General features: G+C 44.3%; 1 protein-coding gene across 1 annotated transcript in view; it reads left to right on the top strand.

Moving 5' to 3' along the window:
- EPHB1 (EPH receptor B1) overlaps positions 1-18,673 on the top strand; it is a 424,530-nt gene that overhangs the window by 371,957 nt on the left and 33,900 nt on the right. The window contains exon 12 of the mRNA XM_046003565.1: positions 4,085-4,300. Within this exon, the coding sequence (XP_045859521.1) occupies positions 4,085-4,300 (216 nt within the window). The remainder of the gene's footprint in view (positions 1-4,084; positions 4,301-18,673) is intronic.

The raw sequence follows: 18,673 nt of genomic DNA, 5'->3' as shown, positions 1-18,673 counted from the left end.
ACCTAAATCCTTCCAGCCTAATAAAAGGACCAGCAAGTGGCTTCAGTGAATTTGCTGGAAAGCAATTTCAGCAGAAAGCACTTCACGAAGGAAAGAAAGTTTAAATGACTTCACCCAGGCCTGTATTTTTTTTTCTCTATATGGTGTTTTTACCATGTGATCAGCGTGGAGGCTGATCCTCTTCCAAAGTCACCAAGAAAACATGGTCTTGTTTCTCTTTGGACGCTGGTGTTCCTAACTTTCAAAGTTCTTCTTGGGGAGTTACACCCATGAACTGAACATAAAACATTTGAACACGGCAGGCGCTCTTCATGTGTTTATATCTTTAAGTTTCTCCAAAATCATGAACTCAACAGGCACCATCCTGTCTTATCGTGATATGTGATTCCCCTGCAGGTTCTGAAGGAAATGTGTAGCCCTTGCAAAGTCAGCATATTCCATGGAAAAGACCCCAGATGGGAGTTAAAAGATTCAAATCAGAGTAGTGTATTTGAGGTACACATGCCTCTACTTTCTGTTTCTATGACCATGGCAGACATCAGTAATCAATCATGTCACTTTTTGCTGCAAAGCTTATATGCAGCTTTCTTCTCCACACATTTGAGGAGGTCGTTACCATCAGAGATGGAAAGCCAGTGGAGAAGTAATTTGCTATTCTGGACTTGTTTTAAGTCAAAGCCACATAGAGTGATTTAAGCCTGATCACTTACACTTTCTAGACTTCCTTATCTCCTCTGAAAAGCAATAGACTATCCCCTGCCTCGCACAAAGGAGGATCAAAATGTGTTCCATTAAGTGTGACTTGCCATTCAAATGTCAAGAAATAAAAGAAATCATGTTTGTTCATTCACTGACCCAAATGTCCCGCCTGCATCATGAGGCCCCAGTTGTCTGCTATTACAGTTGGGGTGTGGACTACGGGGGAGGGGGGCCTACTACAGATGCCAACCTATTGAGCTCAGAATGCACTGCAGGTGAGGTTCTCCTATGGTGATGTCCTAGGATGTCTCCAAAACACACCAGGAAGCTGCGGGAACCTGGAGTATTGGCCCTAGGTGTCCTCCGTTCCTCTCACCAGCCGTCTGAGTACATGGGTGAGCTGGTTTGTGAGACATTCTGGCCTTGCTGATAATACCAGCAATCCTTACTGCTGTTTTAGGATTTACAGGCACCGAGCCAAGCCCATTCACATGTATTGTCCCACTTAACTTCACCAAAATCCTATGAAGAGTGGACACCGTGTACTTGTTTTCCAGGTGTGGGAATGACGGCTCTGGAAGTTAAGTGACTTGCCCAAGGGCATCCAGCCAATGAGCGGCAGAGCCTCGACCCGAGGCTGGGTCTGTCTGTCTCCAAAGCCTGGACTTTTCACCACTTCTCGGCCTTTGTCAACCCCAGAAACTCTAAGGGTGACTGATCTAAATATTAAAACAAATCAGATAGTAAAGCTGTTCCGTGTAGGCTTAAATGATTTAAAGTAGAAACAGACATATTGCTGCACATTCTTTCAACATTTCTTTTCCCAGCGTTGTTTACAATCACCACCAGTCCCCTCCCCAAAATCTATCTACAAGCTGGCTTCTTTTGGGAGACATTCATTTTTAACCACATTGTTGTCTACACTTACAGAGAGGAAGTAACAAACTGAATTGGAAAAATATGACCCTTGTGACTCTCAGCTGAGATACATTTTCTAATATACGGAAGTTGCATGACAACTTTCTGGGGAGGCGGGTCCCCAGAGATCTACTTAGAGAAAATGAATGGTGCTAGCAAGAGCCTGGCTAAGTTCTCAAGGAGGTGTTGATTGAAGTTCATTAGTGAGAAGGAGGATTCGCACCGCTCACGGCCCATCCAGCTCTCGCAGATGGGTGCCATGTGCCGAACACCAGGCAGACTTTCCAAAAAAGCAGATCTGCACTTCCTTTTGGAGTTGGTTCGAGGAAAATATTGCAGAGAGAGCATTCCAGGCAGGCTGGGAGGGGGTTAAGGTTTGAGTTAGAAGCAGCGTTGAACCTGGGTGTGTTGATCCTGGTGTGCTGGGGGCTTCTCCTCTGGCGGGTGTTTTGGGACGAAGTGGAGGGAGGTCAGGTGACTCGCTCCAGCAGGTCCAGCGGCGGGACCCTGGGACGCAGGCCCAGGCTTACAATCTTGCAGGAGGAAGCCTTCAACATTTGTACTATGGTGGCTAGACTTTTTCATGGCTGGGGTTTCCTCTAATAACCAGGGTATCTTGGCCATCTTTCCTTTTTCCTTATCGATTGTTGCATAGAAAATGCTTTCATAGAAGCGCATGCATATTTAAGTGAGGTGGTGTGTGTGGGTGCCTTGTGTACCAACTCACAGGCAGCAGGTGCTCCCTAAATGGGAACAGTGCCCACCATCTCTGCTTTCGGTGTTTCACCTGAGGGCACTGGGGAGTGGCTGCTTGCCCTGTGTCCAGCCGTACCTAGAGCAGACCCAGGGTGTTCCATCTCCTCCCACCCCTCCCCCAGTCAAAGCATCTCAGTGCCTGGGCCATGCTTTGCTTACAGAATACAACTTAGAGCCCTTCGGAAGAGCAGCCGGGCCTGGACAAGAAGAGAAAACGTGTTGTTGGCAGCATGGGGACCAATGATATTACCAGTGGGTGCAGAAACCAAGACTCAGGGACTTTGGGGAGGCAGGAGGAAGGCTGATTCATTCACTGAGGTGTGTCATCGAACCATGAAGGAGAGCAGCCCCCCAGGAGACGGTGAGCCCACCGGTGATGGGAGAGAGGGCAGCACTGCCGGTTGGCCTGAGGAGGAGAAGCCCCAGCTCCCGTTCACTAAGAGGGTCCACATGCCAGACACTATGTCTGTGCTTCTCTTGCCGCTGACCCCTTTGTGGTGGGTGTGGTTATCCCAATGTCAAGGTTGACAGCTCTGGTAGGACCCAAGGAAGACACCTTAAGCATTTAATTCTGGAAACAGAGTGAGATGGAGCAGTCATAAATTGAGCATATATTTCTTGAGCTTTCTCTATTTACATTAAAGTTCTTAGCCCTGGGAGCACTCTGGTGCCCACAAGAGAGAGAGTCTTGTCTTCAAAGAGCTTAGAGTCAAGGGACAGAGACAGGCAGGTGTGCACACACACACGCCCCAAAACTTGTGATGTATGCTAAGAAGAAAAATAAGAGCATGCCCCAGGGCGCCTGGGTGTCTCAGTCAGATAAGCATCCAGCTCTTTATTTCAGCTCAGGTCATGATCTCAGGGTCATGAGCTCCAGCTCTGTGTCCGGCTCTGTGCTCAGCAGGGAGTCTGCTTGAGATTTTTTTCTCTCTCCCTTCTCCCTCTGCCACTCCTCCCTCAAGTAGATAAATCTTAAAAAGAAGAAGAAGAAGAACATGCACTAAAGACAGTGAAATAGAAAGTGCTAGTTATATTTGGAGCAGGGGAATAGTTATGGAGACATTGTCTCTAAAGAAGGGACACTTAAAGGGAGACCTGAAGGCAGATAGGTGTTGATTGTGGGGAAGAGCAGTGGGGATGGCATGTGTAGGGGTCCTAAGGCAGGAAGAGCTTGGCTTAGGAAAAGACTGAGAGGTCACCAGTCACTGTGGCTGGCAGGTGAGGCGGTGGCTGATCCCTCGGGGTCCCATGGGCCCTGCGAGGGAATTTGGAGCTTTTCCTTAATGCAATGGGAAGCTCTTAGAGGGCTCGAAGCCAGGGAGTGGCATGGCCTGATTTATGTCTTGCAAAAATGGCTCTAGCCACTGTGCAGAGAATGGATTGGGAGGGGGGCAGGTGCAGGGAGGCTGTTACAGGTGATGGATGACGGTGACTTGGTTAGAAGGCAGGCAGTGGGGATGGAGAGGCATGGATGGCTTTGAGATGTAATTTGGAGATGGAATCAACAGGGCTTGGCAAGGAGGAGAAAGCAGAGAGTTCAAGGAGAGGGATGCGGGTGGGAGTGGGAAGGAGTGGGGGAGGGAGAAGGGCACAGTGAGCAGCGTGGCCGGTCACAGACAGAGGCTAACAAGCAGCAGGGCTATGGTACTTTGGCTTCTGCTTAACCACTGAAGCCCATCTTGATGTCAATGCCCTTTGCGTCTTGTTACAGCAAAACGATGGACAGTTCACGGTGATCCAACTGGTGGGGATGCTCAGGGGTATTGCCGCGGGCATGAAATACCTGGCCGAGATGAACTATGTGCATCGGGACCTGGCTGCTAGGAACATCCTGGTCAACAGTAACTTGGTGTGCAAGGTATCCGACTTTGGCCTCTCCCGCTACCTCCAGGATGACACCTCAGACCCCACCTACACCAGCTCCTTGGTGAGTCCTTCCTGGTATTCTCAGGTAAAAGCGTGGCATGAATAAAAAGTGGCTGCCCATGGCTGGGCTAGTGACCTGTGGCAGGGCACCCTGGGAGGGGCTGGGACCTGAACTTATCTCTCCACTTGGGGTGGTGGGCACCAGATGGAGAAACAGCAGCAGCTGGTTGTGAGGCAAGCATCTGGACATAGGCTGTAAGGAAGGGTCAGGGTGTTCCTTGGCCAATGGGAAAAGAACATTCTGGAACAGGTGATGTGGGGGAATCCAGGCATTGGATGGTGGCATCAGAGACGTCTATCAGCAGAAGTAGGTGCTGGTGGGGTTGGGTTCTGTATTACCAGGCAGACCCTTGGTGCCCTCCTCTTCTCCCTCCCGACTGCTTCCAGAGAGTTTGAAGACAGACATCTACATGATGGTTCCTCTTACATTTGCGCTTCCTGCCCAGCTTCCCCCTCCACAGCCCAGGCAGCTCTAGTCACTTATGGCCAGCACCTAGTTCACACAGTTCCAATCAGAAACTATAACAGGTCCAAAGCCAAGCTCCTGGTTTATTCCATTTCCCTCCCCAATCTCTGCATCTCTGTGGTTGCACCGACTCATCTCATGACTGAAATTTGGGAAACAGCCTCAATTGCTCTCTGCCTCGCCATCCACATCCAATCCCTCACAACTCCCATAGGCTTAAATAAAGCCTGCCCCTTTCTTTCCTTTGCTACAGTCCCTACCCATTCCAAAGCCCTGGTCTCTTTCACCTGGTCCCTTCTAGTAGCTTCCTAACTCGTCTCCCTGGTTTCCTCTCGTCTCTTTATGTCCACTCCCAATATATTATAAAAATAAAAACAATACGGAGAAGTAAAGGGGAAAAAAGTAACCAAGAAATCACAATTGCCCTGAAGCAGGGGTCAGTAAGCTTTTCCTTCAAGGCCAGATAGTAAGAATTTTAGGCTTTGTTGGCCAAGAGGCAACACAGAGGATATTACGTAGATAAATATATAACCATTTAAAATGTAATCCTTTAAAAAGGTATAAATACCATTCTTAGCTCATGGGCTACAAAAATTCAGGTGATCAGACCAGAGTTTACCAACCCGTGTCCCAAAGCATCAATTTTAATAATTAGGTGCATCTCTTATCACACTTCTCTCATTGTTCAAAATGTGAAAAGTTTTATTTTGTAAAAATGGGATCATACTAAGCTCATTATTCTGTCCTGCGTGTCTGATGGGCATTCTTCCTGCCCAGCTGCTTTTCTAAAAGTCTGTGAACATTTACACTCTGCCAGGAATGTATGGTGCCCATCTTCCAACATCCTTACCAGCAGCAAAGGTGATCAATCTTTAAAAACTTCCCAAAGAAAATTGGAAGGGGAGGCGAACCATAGGAGACTATGGACTCTGAAAAACAACCTGAGGGTTTTGAAGGGTCAGGGGTGGGAGGTTGGGGGAACAGGTGGTGGGTAATAGGGAGGGCACGTTTTGAATGGAGCACTGGGTGTTGTGCAAAAACAATGAATACTGTTATGCTGAAAAAATAAATTAAAAAAAAAATACAGAAAAAAAAAAAACTTCCCAAAGATGAAAAATTATACTTCATCTTGTTTAAGTTTGCATTTTCTTTTTTTAAATTATTTATTTTTTAAAATTTCTTTTCAGTGTTCCAGAATTCATTGTTTATGTACCACACCCAGTGCTCCATGCAATACGTGCCGTCCTTAATACCCACCACCAGGCTCAAGTTTACATTTTCAACTGGTGCTAGGAATACTACTTGACTATCTTTTCACATGGTTGCTAGGATACGTGTTTCCTCTTCTGTTAATTACCTGTACACGTTTTTACCTATTTTTCTATTGGGTTGTTTGTCAGTTTCTTAGAAATTTATAGGAAGTCTTTTTATATTAGGGATGCTAACCCTTAGTCTCCACATATGATACAGTTAGTGCCCCTCCCCCCACATTGTTCTTTTGCTATTGTTGATGATATCCTTTGGTTTCCAAAAGTAGTTAATATTCATATAGTCAATAAAATGCATATTTTCTATGTCTTCTTGGGTTTTCTGGTTTATTTAAAAATTTCTTTCTACTGCAGGGTTATAAAGCACTTCTTAAAGTTTTCTGTACTCTCTTCCTGGAGGTTTTGCTCTATTATTTAAATATTAAATACACCTGAAATTTATTTTTCTCAAAGTCTTATTTTGAAGAGTTTCAAGCATACAGAGAGCTTGATAGAATTTACAGAGGATAGCCATTGACCCACCACCTGGGTTTTAGAATTAGTATCTTGCTGGGTCTGATTTATTATATAACTATCAATCTGATCTGTCCCTCTGTCCATTCTTCATTCCATCCTGTCTTATTGACGCATTTCCAGATTTCATGCTACTGTTGGCCATCATTATGTCTGTCTTTTTTGGAAAAATGTCTATTCAGATCCTTTGGCCGCTTTTAAAATCAGGTTGTTTGTTGTTGTTATTGAGTTACATTAGTTCTTTATATATTTTGGATATTAACCCCTTATTGGATATATAATTTGCAAATATCTTCTCCCATTCTATAGCATGCCTTTTAATTTTGTCGGTAGTGTCTTTTGCTGTGCAGAAACATTTTAGTTTGATGTAGTTCCATTTGTTTATTTCTGTTTTTGTGTCCCTTGCCTTTGACACCAGGTGCAATACATAACATTGGTAAGATAAATGTTAAGGAGTTTACCATCGGTTTTCTTCTAGGAGTTCTATAGTTCTAGGTATTACATTGAACTCTTTAATCCATTTGGAGGGGATTTTTGTATATTGTATAAGATAATGGTTCAATTTCATTCTTTTGCATATAGCTGTCCAGTTTTCCCAACACCCTTTATTGAAGAGACTGTCCTTTCCTCTCCTCATTGTATAGTCTTTGCTCCTTTGTTATAAATTACTTACCAGGTAAGCATGGGTTTATTTCTGGGCTCTCTATTCTGTTTCTGTTTTTTAATGCCAGTACAGTACAGTTTGATTGCTTTAGGTTTGCAGTGTAGTTGGTAATCAAAGACTATTTTCTTCCTCAAGATTGTTTTAGCTCTCTGAGGCTTTGTGTGTGTCTGTGTGGTTTTATATAAATTTTAGAATAATTTGGTCTAGTTCTGTAAAAAATGCCACTGGAATTTTTATAGGGATTGCACTGAATCTATAGATTGTTTTGGGTGGTGTGGGCATTTTAACAATATCAAATCTTCTTATCTATGAGCATGGAATAGTTTCCCATGTATTTGTCTCATCTTCTGTTTCTTCATCACTCTCTTATAATTTTCATTGTACAGGTCCTTCACTTCTTTGGTTAAATTTATTCCTAAGTATTTCACTCTTTTTTGATGTGATTGTAAATGGGATTGTTTTCATGATTTTTCTGACAGTTTGTTATTAGTGTATAAAAATGCAACATATTTTTGTACATTAATTTTGAATTTTAAAACTTTACTGAATTCATTTATTAGTTCTAACAGCTTTTTGGTGGAACATTTAGGGTTTTCTATATAAAGTATCATGTCATCTGCAAATACAGTTTTACTTCTTCCTTTCCAATTTGGATGCCTCTTATTCCTTTTTCTTGCCTAATTCCACCAGCTAGGACTTCCAAAACTATGTTGAATAAAAATGAGAAGAGTGGGCATCCTTGTCTAATTTTCTTCTACAAAAAGTTTTCAGCTTTTCACTACTGGATATGATATTAGCCATGGGCTTGTTCACATATGGTCTTTATTATGGTGAAGTGCATTCCCTCTATACCCAATTTGTTGAGAGTTTTCATCATAAATGGTTATGGTTGTTGACTTTTGTCAAATGCTTTCTCTGTATCTACTGAGATGATGATGTGATTTTATCCTTCATTTTGTTCATGCTGTGTATGATGTTGATTGACCTGTAGATGTTGAACCATCCTTGCATCTCTGGACTAAATCCTACTTCATCATAGTATATGATGCTTTCAATGTATTATTGAATTTAGTTTGCTAATAATATCTTGTTGAAGATTTTTGCATTCATCAGGGAAGGAGCACCTGGGTGACTAAACTGGTTAAGCATCTGCCTTCAGCTCAGGTCAGGATGCCAGGGTCCTAGAATCGAGCCCCACATCAGGCTTTCTGCTCAATGGGACCTCTCTCTCTCTCTCTCTCTGCCTGACACTCTATCTGCTTGTTCTCTCTATCTCTCTCTGTGTCAAATAAATAAGTAAAATATTTAATTAAAAATAATTGGGAATATTGACTTGTAATGTTTTCTTTCTTTTTCTTTTTCTTTTTTCTTTTTTTTTTTAGTGATGTCTTTGTCGGGGTTTTGTACAAGTGTAATGCCAGTGTCATAAATTGAGCTTAGAAGTGTTCCTTGAAATTTACTGAGAGTTTGAGAAGGATGGGTGTTACATCTTCTTTGAATGGTTGGTAGAATTCACCAGTGAAAGCATTTATATTTGTTGGGAAGTTTTGATTACTGATACAGTCTCCTTACTAGTAATCAGTCTACTATTTTTTCTAGGTTTGTCCAATTTTTGGTGTACAGTTATTCATAGCACCTTCTTATGACATTTTGCTTTCTGAGGTATGAGTTACAACTTCTCTTTCATTTCTGATTTAACTTATTTGAGACCTCTCCCTTTTTTTCTCTCCCTTTTTTTCTTGGTGAGTCTAGTGAAAGATTTGTCAATTATGCTTTTCAAAGAATCAGCTTTTAGTTTCATTGATACTTTCTATTGTCTTTTCAATCTGTTTCATTTCTTTACGCTCTGATCTTTATTATTTCCTTCCTTCTAGCGACGGGTTTCATTGGCTCTTTTCTATTTCCTTTAGGTGTAATGTTAAATCGTTTTTTGAGATTTCTCTTATTTCTGAATTTAGGCCTGTATTGCTATGAAATTCCCTCTTAGAATCACTTGTGCTGCATCCCAGAGATTTTTGGTAAGAAATGAAGAAATCTTTTTTTTTTTTAAAGATTTTATTTATTTATTTGACAGAGAGAGAGATCACAAGTAGGCAGAGAGGCAGGCAGAGAGAGAGGAGGAAGCAGGCTCCCTGCGAAGCAGAGAACCCGATGCGGGGCTCGATCCCAGGACCCTGAGATCGTGACCTGAGCTGAAGGCAGAGGCTTAACCCACTGAGCCACCCAGGCGCCCCAAGAAATGAAGAAATCTTAAGTGTACATCTATAGAGTTTTAACGAATGCATACAACAATATAACCCAAACTCCTATCAAGATACAGAACATGGCCATCACACTAGGAAGTTCCCTCGTAACCCTCCCCATTCTATTCTCAACCCTACCCACGCCCACAGGCAACCACTATTCTGATTTTTTTTTCAACCATAGGTTTGTGTTGCCTGTTCTAGAACTTCACACAAGTAGAATCAGACAGCATATGCTCTTGTCTGGCTGCAGTCTGTGAGATTCATTCATATTGTTGTGTCCAGCGGTAGTTTGTTCCTATTTATTGTAGTGGTTCATTGTGTATGTATCTATTCTTTTGTTGACAGGCACATGGGCTATTCTCAAACTTGTTTTTGAATATGTATTAGGATATATATTTTACCCTGTTTTCATACAGGTGAATAGATAATTATGTCAATACCATGTATGCAATATGTTGTCCATATTTTATTGAATCACTTACCATCCTTGTCATATGTTAAGTTGCATATATGAACTATGGTTTTTTTTTGTTTAAATTCAATTAGCCAACATGTAGGACATCATTAGTTTCAGATATAGAGTTCAGTGATTCATCAGTTGCATGAGCACGGGGTGAACTATGTTTTGATTCTCAATTCTGTTCCATCAGTCTATTTATTTTATGCCAAACCACATTGTTCTGATTGTGATAACTTTGGTGCAAGTTTTACTATCTGTATTGTTTTGATTATAATAACTTTAGCAAAAGTTTTACTGTTCAGATAAAGTAAGTTATCCTTCATTATTCCTTAAAAAAATCTTTGTTGGCTGTTCTTAAATACTTTTCTTTCATATATAATTTAAAATCACTTTTTCCAATTCTAAAACATGCACACACACACACACACACACACACATACACATACACTGACATTTGGAATTTGAGTGGAACTTCATTCTACTTTTGAAAAGACTGACATTTTAATGACTGTGAATTACCTAAATAATGATGTGAACAACACATCTGTATATGCCTTATATAAAAAGTGTTTTAGGTAAAGGTTTCCCCACCTGATTTTATTGTATACATTAGTTAGATCATTTGTTGTGGTTTTTGTTTTTCTTCTAAATGATGAAGCTTACCAACTCTAAGACGTAAGAGCTCTCAGGACTCTTCTTAGCCATTATGTTCACCTGCCTCACTATATTTATCATATTATTTCTCCAGACTTTGCTTTTTATCCAAAATAGAAACAAATAACATGTTTACTGTTCAAACAATTTGTGTTTCTAGAAATACAAAGAATTTATTCATGTGGAAAGTATTTATTCAGCATCTACTATGTGCCAGTACTGCTCACAAGTTAGGGACAGAATCATGATCAAAAAGAGACATTGTTACCACTTTCACATCACTCACAGGTTACTGAGGAAAGAGACTTTAGTCAGACCGATATGCAAATAAGTGCATAATTATGAATTCAGATAAGAGCTATTATGTTCTGTGAGAACCTGAATAAAACAATAAATAACAATATAATCTGAGCATACCTAGCAGAGTTAAGGAGGGATTTCAGAAGAGGAGATGGTGCTCCAGCAGAGATTTGAAGAATAAGTCACCCAAATGAAAGTAGATTAGAACACTGAGGGATGTAAATAGCACCTACAAAGGCCTTGCGGCAAGGGAGAAAATGGAATATTAGAGGAGTTCCAAGAACCCTATGCCTGAAATTTGGAAAAGAGGAAGAAAGTGGCCAAGAAGATCAGTGGCAGCCTCTTGGTTCCTTGTAATGGAATTTAAAGCCTTAGAGCAATGGAAAGTCATTCCAAGGCATTGTATGTTTGTATGTGTGTGCTTAGAGAAATACACATGACAGAAAGGTGATGAATTTGCATTAAAAAAAATAACATGGTTTTTCTCTTGCCTTTTCCTTCCAATCTCTTCTTTTCCCTTCTTTCAAAACAAAATGAAATTCTTTAACCAAAAGCCACTTGGCAGGCCCAGTGAAGATAGATGTCCTGAATAAGGGAGGCATCCCTAGCAGGTACCTAGACCCACCCGTGAGGGAGCTAGCAGCCCAGCAAGGTTGGGAAATTAGCTATTTACAGGGAAATTGAGAAATATATTGGAGAGAATGAGAGCTGTTGGAAAAAGAGGTACAAATCTGGAAAACATCAAAACTAGAATGAATTATGTGGTGTTGAATTGGAATTGAAGGCACTGGTGTGAACTTGGGGTTTTTAATATATAAAGAGGCAGAGAAAAAAATGTAGGTGTAGAGTGCCTCAAAGCAATGACACCATGTACAATACAAGCACCTGTATACAGAACTTGCAAAATTGCTCCACAGGTTCCTGAGGCTCTGCTCATTATTTTCCCCAATTTTTCCTATTTCTTATAACGCTCTTTAAGTTCATTGATTCTTTCCTTTGCCATCTACATTTTGGTAAAAGAGAGTTCCACTAGTGATTTTTTTTTCTGATACTCTCTTTTTTAGCCTTACGATTCCTTACTAATCTTTCTTTCATAGTTTCCATTTCTCAACTGGGGTGTTTTATCTTTTTATGCATCATAAGCATATTTTGCTTACCTCACTGAGCATAGCTATAATAGCTCTTTTAAAGCTGAGATCATCCTGAGGTTGGCATCTTTCTTTCCCATGAAAATGGGTTGCATTTCCTTGGCTCTTTGTATGTCTAGTAGTTTTGGATTACATACATTATGAATGTTAGGATGTAGAGACTTTAGGTGCTGTTACATTGATCCAAAGGGTATTGCTGCCTCTGATTTAACAGGAAATTAACTCGGTGAGATTCCACCTGCAAACTGTCATGTCTGCAGCAGGCAACAGCTCAGATCTCAGTTCCTGTGGTTTTCAGTCTGTCTCATCCATGCAAGATTCAGAGGTCAGCCAAGGAGTCAAGAAAAGTTCATATGCAGAATTTGGGATTCCCTCTTCCTGGCTTTATTTCCAGAGAGTCCCCTGCCCAGCCTCCAACTCTCCAGCCACCCTGATTATCCTGGGCTCCTTCCCTTCATTCTTCCACCCAAAAGGGGGTGAGATTTTTCAACTGGAGTTTTAGCCACAGGGCAGACCATCCTCAAAAGTTGAAACACACCTTGTGCTGTTCAGTTGCTGGAAAGCTCAGATAGTTTTCCTTTACGTTTGTCCTCTTATTTCCCTTTCTTTTCTCTTCCATTTTGTTGTTAGTTGCTGGAGAGTCTGGTTGTTGGAAGCAGAGTCCCCGTCCCCCCCCCCCCCCCGCCATACACAGCAAAAGTGAAACCTTCCACTTGTTACCCTGAATCAGCAATACTGTAAAGCAGTCCTTAAGACCTCTGTATTCCATCTTAATTCCCCTATTTCATGCAGTTCTTTCAAGACCTTTTTAACATCATCATCTTCTAATACATCTTGCTTTACTTTATAAGTGAAGACCTCATTAATAGCTATTAAAGTTTTCTAGTTTTCCCTACTTGGCCCTCAGCTTTCATCTCTCATTCTGTCTTAATTCTCCACCATACTTTTCCCCAGGTCTTCCTTCTCTAAATTGCTATTTCTAGCCCCAGGATCATTTCCTTCCCACCAGGCTCCTGGAATAATGAACAGATAGAATTTGTTCCTTTGTGATTTCTTATGGTTGGAATAAACCTGCTAAACTAAGGAGGGGTTCTGAGTTACTGCAGGTAACATTCCCGCCCTTTAAGAGGAACAGATACGTGAGCTGGTCTGGGCTCTAATACTTGTATGACTTACAGAACATTTCTAAGCCCTGTGAAGGGTGTTCACATTTACAGCCCCATGTGTCTTGGTTTCCTCAGGCAGTCCTAACCACATACCATGGACTAGGGGGCTTGAACCACAGACCCATATTCTCACAGTTCTTCTGGAGCCTGGACAGTCGAAGATCAAGGTTCTGGCAGATTTGGTTCCTGGTAGGAGTGTCCTCTTACTGGCTTGCAGAAGACACCTTTTCCCTAAATCCTCACATGGCAGAAAGAGCCCAAAGTCTGGTCTCCCTTCTTCTGCATCTGAGGACACTGAGTCCATCATAGGGATCCTGCCCTTGTGACCTCACCTAAACCTAATCACCTCCCCAAGGCTCTACCTCCAAATAACATCACATCAGCAGTTAGGGCTTTAGCACATACATTTGGGGAGGATACGAGCCCACAGTCTAGAACACCATGTTTGTGTTATAGACCAGTTCTTCAGGTTTGACTTCAGAGGCCTCATTCTGATTATTGCTGGTCCTATCTTCTGTTATCAAGAGGGAAAAAAAAGCGCATACACATGTACCTGGGAAGTTGCCACATCTTTGATTAACTGTATTGGGGGCTCCTGTGCACTCACAAACCCAGTCTTCACCCTTTCTCGTGCTTACAGGGATCACCCTCCAGGAGAGGCTGTCCCTTGTCCCATGGTGAGGATGAGCCCTCCAAGCCCAGGGCCCAGAGCAGTGCCAACCCAGATGGGGCAGATTCTAGAGGAAGTGCAACAGCCGAGCCGTCCCCAGGTCGTTGGTGGACAGAGCCCCAACAGGATCCCACAGATCTTCTCTGTGCTGACTTTCTGTTGATTAAGTCAAAAGCTCTCTTCCATCAGGGCTTGCTTCTCTTCTTCTCAGGAGGAAAAGGCCCCATCCAGTCCCTTTGTGAGAAAAATCTTCCCTTCTTAGTATTCAGCCAGGTTCCTTCTGCCAAAGTAGTGTCAACTCTCCCATCCTTCAGAGCCCCAGGCTGTCTCTCTGAGAAGTCTCCAGCCTTGCGCTGTGCCTTCCCTTGGCCCTGCTCCCGGCAGGCCTCCCTGTTTCATCACGAACTGCGCTCCATCTTCAAGGCGCCTCTGATCTCTCTCAGCCCCTTCCCCTTTGCTCCTCCTGCTGCTCCATCCTCTTGTCTCAGGTCCAGACTCCTCCCACACCCTGTGTTTCTGCAGCTTCTGATGCTTTCTGCTGTCCATGCCTGCCAGTCCCTCCTTCTCCTTGTTTTCTCTCTTCTAATGTCTGCTGGCATTCTCGGCTCCCTCGGCCTCCTCTGTGAACCTCAAAAAGAGCTGTTCCTTGGGCATCTGCCCCTCCTGGCAGGAGGCAGAAGCATCTCAGATGATTTGTCACCTGCGCCTTTGTCCTTCCGTGATGGTTGTCCCATTGCCAGATCTTTCGTACCTGCTGTGCTGTTTGTCATGCCCGTCCTTCCCTGCACTGACTGCCTCGACTGACCTGGGGACAGCTCGGCTGTTGCACTTCCTCTAGAATCTGCCCCATCTGGGTCAGATTCATCTCTGGCACTGCTCTGGGCCCTGGGCTTGGAGGGCTCATCCTCACCATGGGACAAGGGACAGCCTCTCCTGGAGGGTGATCCCTGTGAGCAGCTAGCCCCATGGCTCATCCTGAACCTGTTGGGGAAGATCAGTCCCATCTCTCCTGTGCTCTGCAGAGGCCCTTGTTCCCCTGTGATGAATTTCAGTCATCCCAGATCATGATGGAGGCAGGACCTTGTCCCTCCTCCCCCATTATTCCCAGGAATCATATGTAGGCTGCAGCCTCCATCCTCACTGTGTTTCTGGGGGACAGGACCTCTTCCAGCTATGATCCGTTCTGTGGGGAAATCTGTAGGGCCTTTGCTTTCACAGAAAATTTTACCTTTATTCCACGATATTGTGCTGCCCATTTGAGCCCTACCTTCAGCAATGTCAGCTGCAAAAAGGACAAAAAGACCCTCTCTAGAACTTTCTTGGTCTCTGGCATGGCAGGATAGTTCTTGGGCATGATAGGACTTGCATTCAAACTGTGCTCTGGAAATCTGGCCTTAGGTCTCCTCATTCATCAAATGGGACATGTGAGAATTTGCGACATTCGTAAGACCCCATATGTTAAACCGGAAACAACCCCCCGTCCAGGTACTGCTCTGTTCACAGCTCATGTGACCCTTGTGGATGCTGCCGTGAGTGCTTTTCATGTTCTCAGGACCCATACCGCATGTAAGACATACACGGATGGACATACAGGATAACTGGTTAAAAAAAAAATCCTCTAACTTTTCCTATTTTCAGTCACTCCAAAACAGAAAACAATAAAGCAGAGGGCCTCCAGATCCCAGGAGAATAAAAATGATACTCACCAAAACAATTAAGGGCCCTTGAGATAGGATCACCATGGAAGGATTTTGAAGAAAACTTCTCAGGACAGAGCAGGAGAAAGGCAGCTGAGTTACTGCATCCCTTGCCACGGCGGTGTCCACACCTCACTATGCACCAGAATCCCTGGAGAGCTTGGGAAAGCACAGATTTCCGGGCCCCACCTCCAGGGTCTCGGATCTGCAGGTCTGAGGTGGGGCCCGGGAAGTGTGGAGCGCCCAGGCAATGCTGATACCAGTACTCTGGAATGGTGCTTGGAGGACCACTGCATTGAGGCTATTTTAGGGAGCATACATTTTACTTCACATACTTGCATTGTAGGAAATGTCAGTTATTTTTCAAAAAGCAAAGCAAGTCTGACAGAGTCCTCATTTTGTCAGACTGGAAAAGGAAATGTATTTTCCATCATCTTGGAAATCTTCCTCCCTCCCCAACCCCAGGAGTGTGTGAAGGCCCCGGGGCCACATGTAGATGCCTCGTCTCTGCCTAGTCTGGAGCCCCTGTTCCTCTGGCCCAGTTTCACCTTTGTCTGAGGAGGCGGGGAAGGCACGGTCCTGGCAGAGGTCCCCACCACAAACCCCCACACCAGCACCTGCTTCCAGGGCTCAAGACCCTCTCTCTGATCTTGCCACTTGGCTCCCCTAATAACTCAGTTCCCAGAGCCTGAATGCCCCTCCCATTCATCAACTGCTTTGGAAGGAACACAAAACAAAACAAAAGATTTAATTAAATCAGCCCTAGAGATCCCTGGGGGCTGGAGTGAGGTATATGTTAGGTTTCTCAGGAGCGCATCTCTATGATTACCCTCAGTCTGGACAGTCCTCCGTTCCATAGAATAAAAATCATATAAATGAACAGGTCAGTCGTACTTGTTGCGGTCATCAGGTCACTACATGGCTGCCCATCGAGGGGGGCTGAATCCAGAGAGGGTTTTCTTGCATTGTGTTTGTTTGGCCCCCGTCTTTTATAAGTAAGTAAGTGCTTAAGGAAGGAAAATAGTTCAGGGCGCCTAAGGGGATCACCCAAGTCTGGGATGGAGAGTTCTTACCTCTCTAGGGCACTGGCTTGGGAATCTCTTAAAGGGGGAATCCACAGAGAAAAGATGGAGGGAATCGAAGCCTCAGCCTCCTACCAGGCTCTGAAGCTGACATGCTCAGAAGTGGTGCTGTGAACAGTCTGAGCCCCCCTCTCTTTAACAGGCCAGAGGAGAGGCAGACCTGCCTCACTGTTCCCCGAAACAGCAGGGGACCCAGGGCAGAGCTGGGAGCACAGGCCTTTCCCTGCCCAGGCTGCCAAGACTCCCTGCTCCACCAAGGGCCACCAGTGTCATTCACAGCCCTCTCGGGGCACAGACTAGCTAGGAAATTCTGTGGCGAGGGCCAGAAGACTTTCTGTGTTTTCCCAAATCTTGCGGTGAGCGGCTCCCACCCCCAACACACCCAGGGAAGGCGCGCGGAGCGAGCACATGCGCCCACAGGTATCCACGCACGCCGAGGCACGCATGCGCACACACACGCATCCACGCACACCGAGGCACGCATGCGCACACACACGCATCCACGCACACCGAGGCACGCATGCGCACGCACGCATCCCCTCACGTAGTATAGTATACACATAGCGATGCACAAAAGCACAGAGACACAGCGAGCAATGGGCACACACACCCTCGACTCCCCAGACGCGGACACACACAGACACAAACCTAAGCTGGTGAAGGGTGATAGGTAGTTGGGCGTATTCCTTTCCTTACTGCTGAAGAGTGGGCTCAATGCTAAAGTGCTGTTCTAGATTGGTTTTTTTTTCTTACAATGTAGCTAATGCTTAAAAGGTGCAAAGAAAGCAGAAAATTATCTCGACGATAATCCTTCCTTTGGGGCTTCAGCAGAAAGCACCTCTGTCTGCACTTAGCAGCTCCAGCTTGAAGAAGCTGCTCCTAAGCAGGTGTCCGTCTGTCTGACAGGTTTCAGCGCAGGCCGGGACCTTCAGCCTTCTGAAAAGGTTTGCTGGCTCTCAGACTCCTGACCCCAGGTCCAGCTCTGCTTCACCCGCCATAGTTCCTGGTGGTTTTTACATTTAGATCACGATTCTCCTCCCTGTCTGATTCACAGCTTCCCTCACGAGGCCGTTTTCAAATTATGATTCCTCGCTCTTCTTTCAATCATCGAGCTTGGGTAACAGGCTATCTCTTGGGTGGGTGGAAAGTGGAGAGGAATGAAGACAAGCAAGGAGAGGAGGGAAGACCGTTTAATTGCAGGCAGAATAAAACCCAGTCCTGGTCCCCTGGAAATTCTTCTGTAGCATTAATTAAGCTGAAGGAGGAATCATTCAAATGCCACTCTACCCCGTGCTCCGCAGCTCAGATCATTCTTCTTCCCACAGTCCTGCCTCCTCCTCGTTCTGATCTCTCTCCCGGGTCACTTTGTCACCAGGTGCTCGGTTAGGGATATCCGGCCCTGACTGAAATGCCCTTTTAAAAAAGACTCAGAGTAATTATTATTAGTAAGGCCAGTATATTATTAGCACAAGTGAGATCAGGATGGGATTTCAGAGCCCTTGGGGGCTAGAGTGAGGTACGAGTTAGGTTTCTCAGGAGCGCATCTCTCTGCTTGGAGCCTGATGTGCAGGGCCAGGCTGGCCCAGCCCTCCTCCCTCTGTGCCTGTCATCATTGTTGTCATCACAGAGGAGGGGCGGGTCCCCTGGGTGTGGGCCCATGAAAGCCTCCACTAGCTGTTCTCCCAGCCACCACATTTTTATGAAGCACTTAGTATGTGCAAAGCACAGTAGTTAACATACAGATGGCTCGTGAGCTCCTTGCTGTTCTTTCCTGGACAAAAAAAAAAAAAAAAAAAAAAAGACATGAAACAACTAATTAAACAATTAGCTATGTAATTATAATCATGTACCGTGGGGAAGTATGTATGAAGTAAGTATTACCAAACCCCGAGGAAATAACCTCTGGGCTGAAACCCAAGGATAGAGAGGAGAGAATTTGGGGGACAGTATGGCCAGTGCCTCATAGGGACTGCCCCCAAACTGGACACAGCAAGGACAGAGTGTGGAGGAGAGTTGGCTGAGATTGTGTTCAAGCCCAGG

Source organism: Meles meles, chromosome 4, assembly GCF_922984935.1.
Source record: "Meles meles chromosome 4, mMelMel3.1 paternal haplotype, whole genome shotgun sequence".
Lineage (NCBI taxonomy): Eukaryota > Metazoa > Chordata > Mammalia > Carnivora > Mustelidae > Meles > Meles meles.
This window is presented reverse-complemented; position numbering and strand designations above follow the sequence as displayed.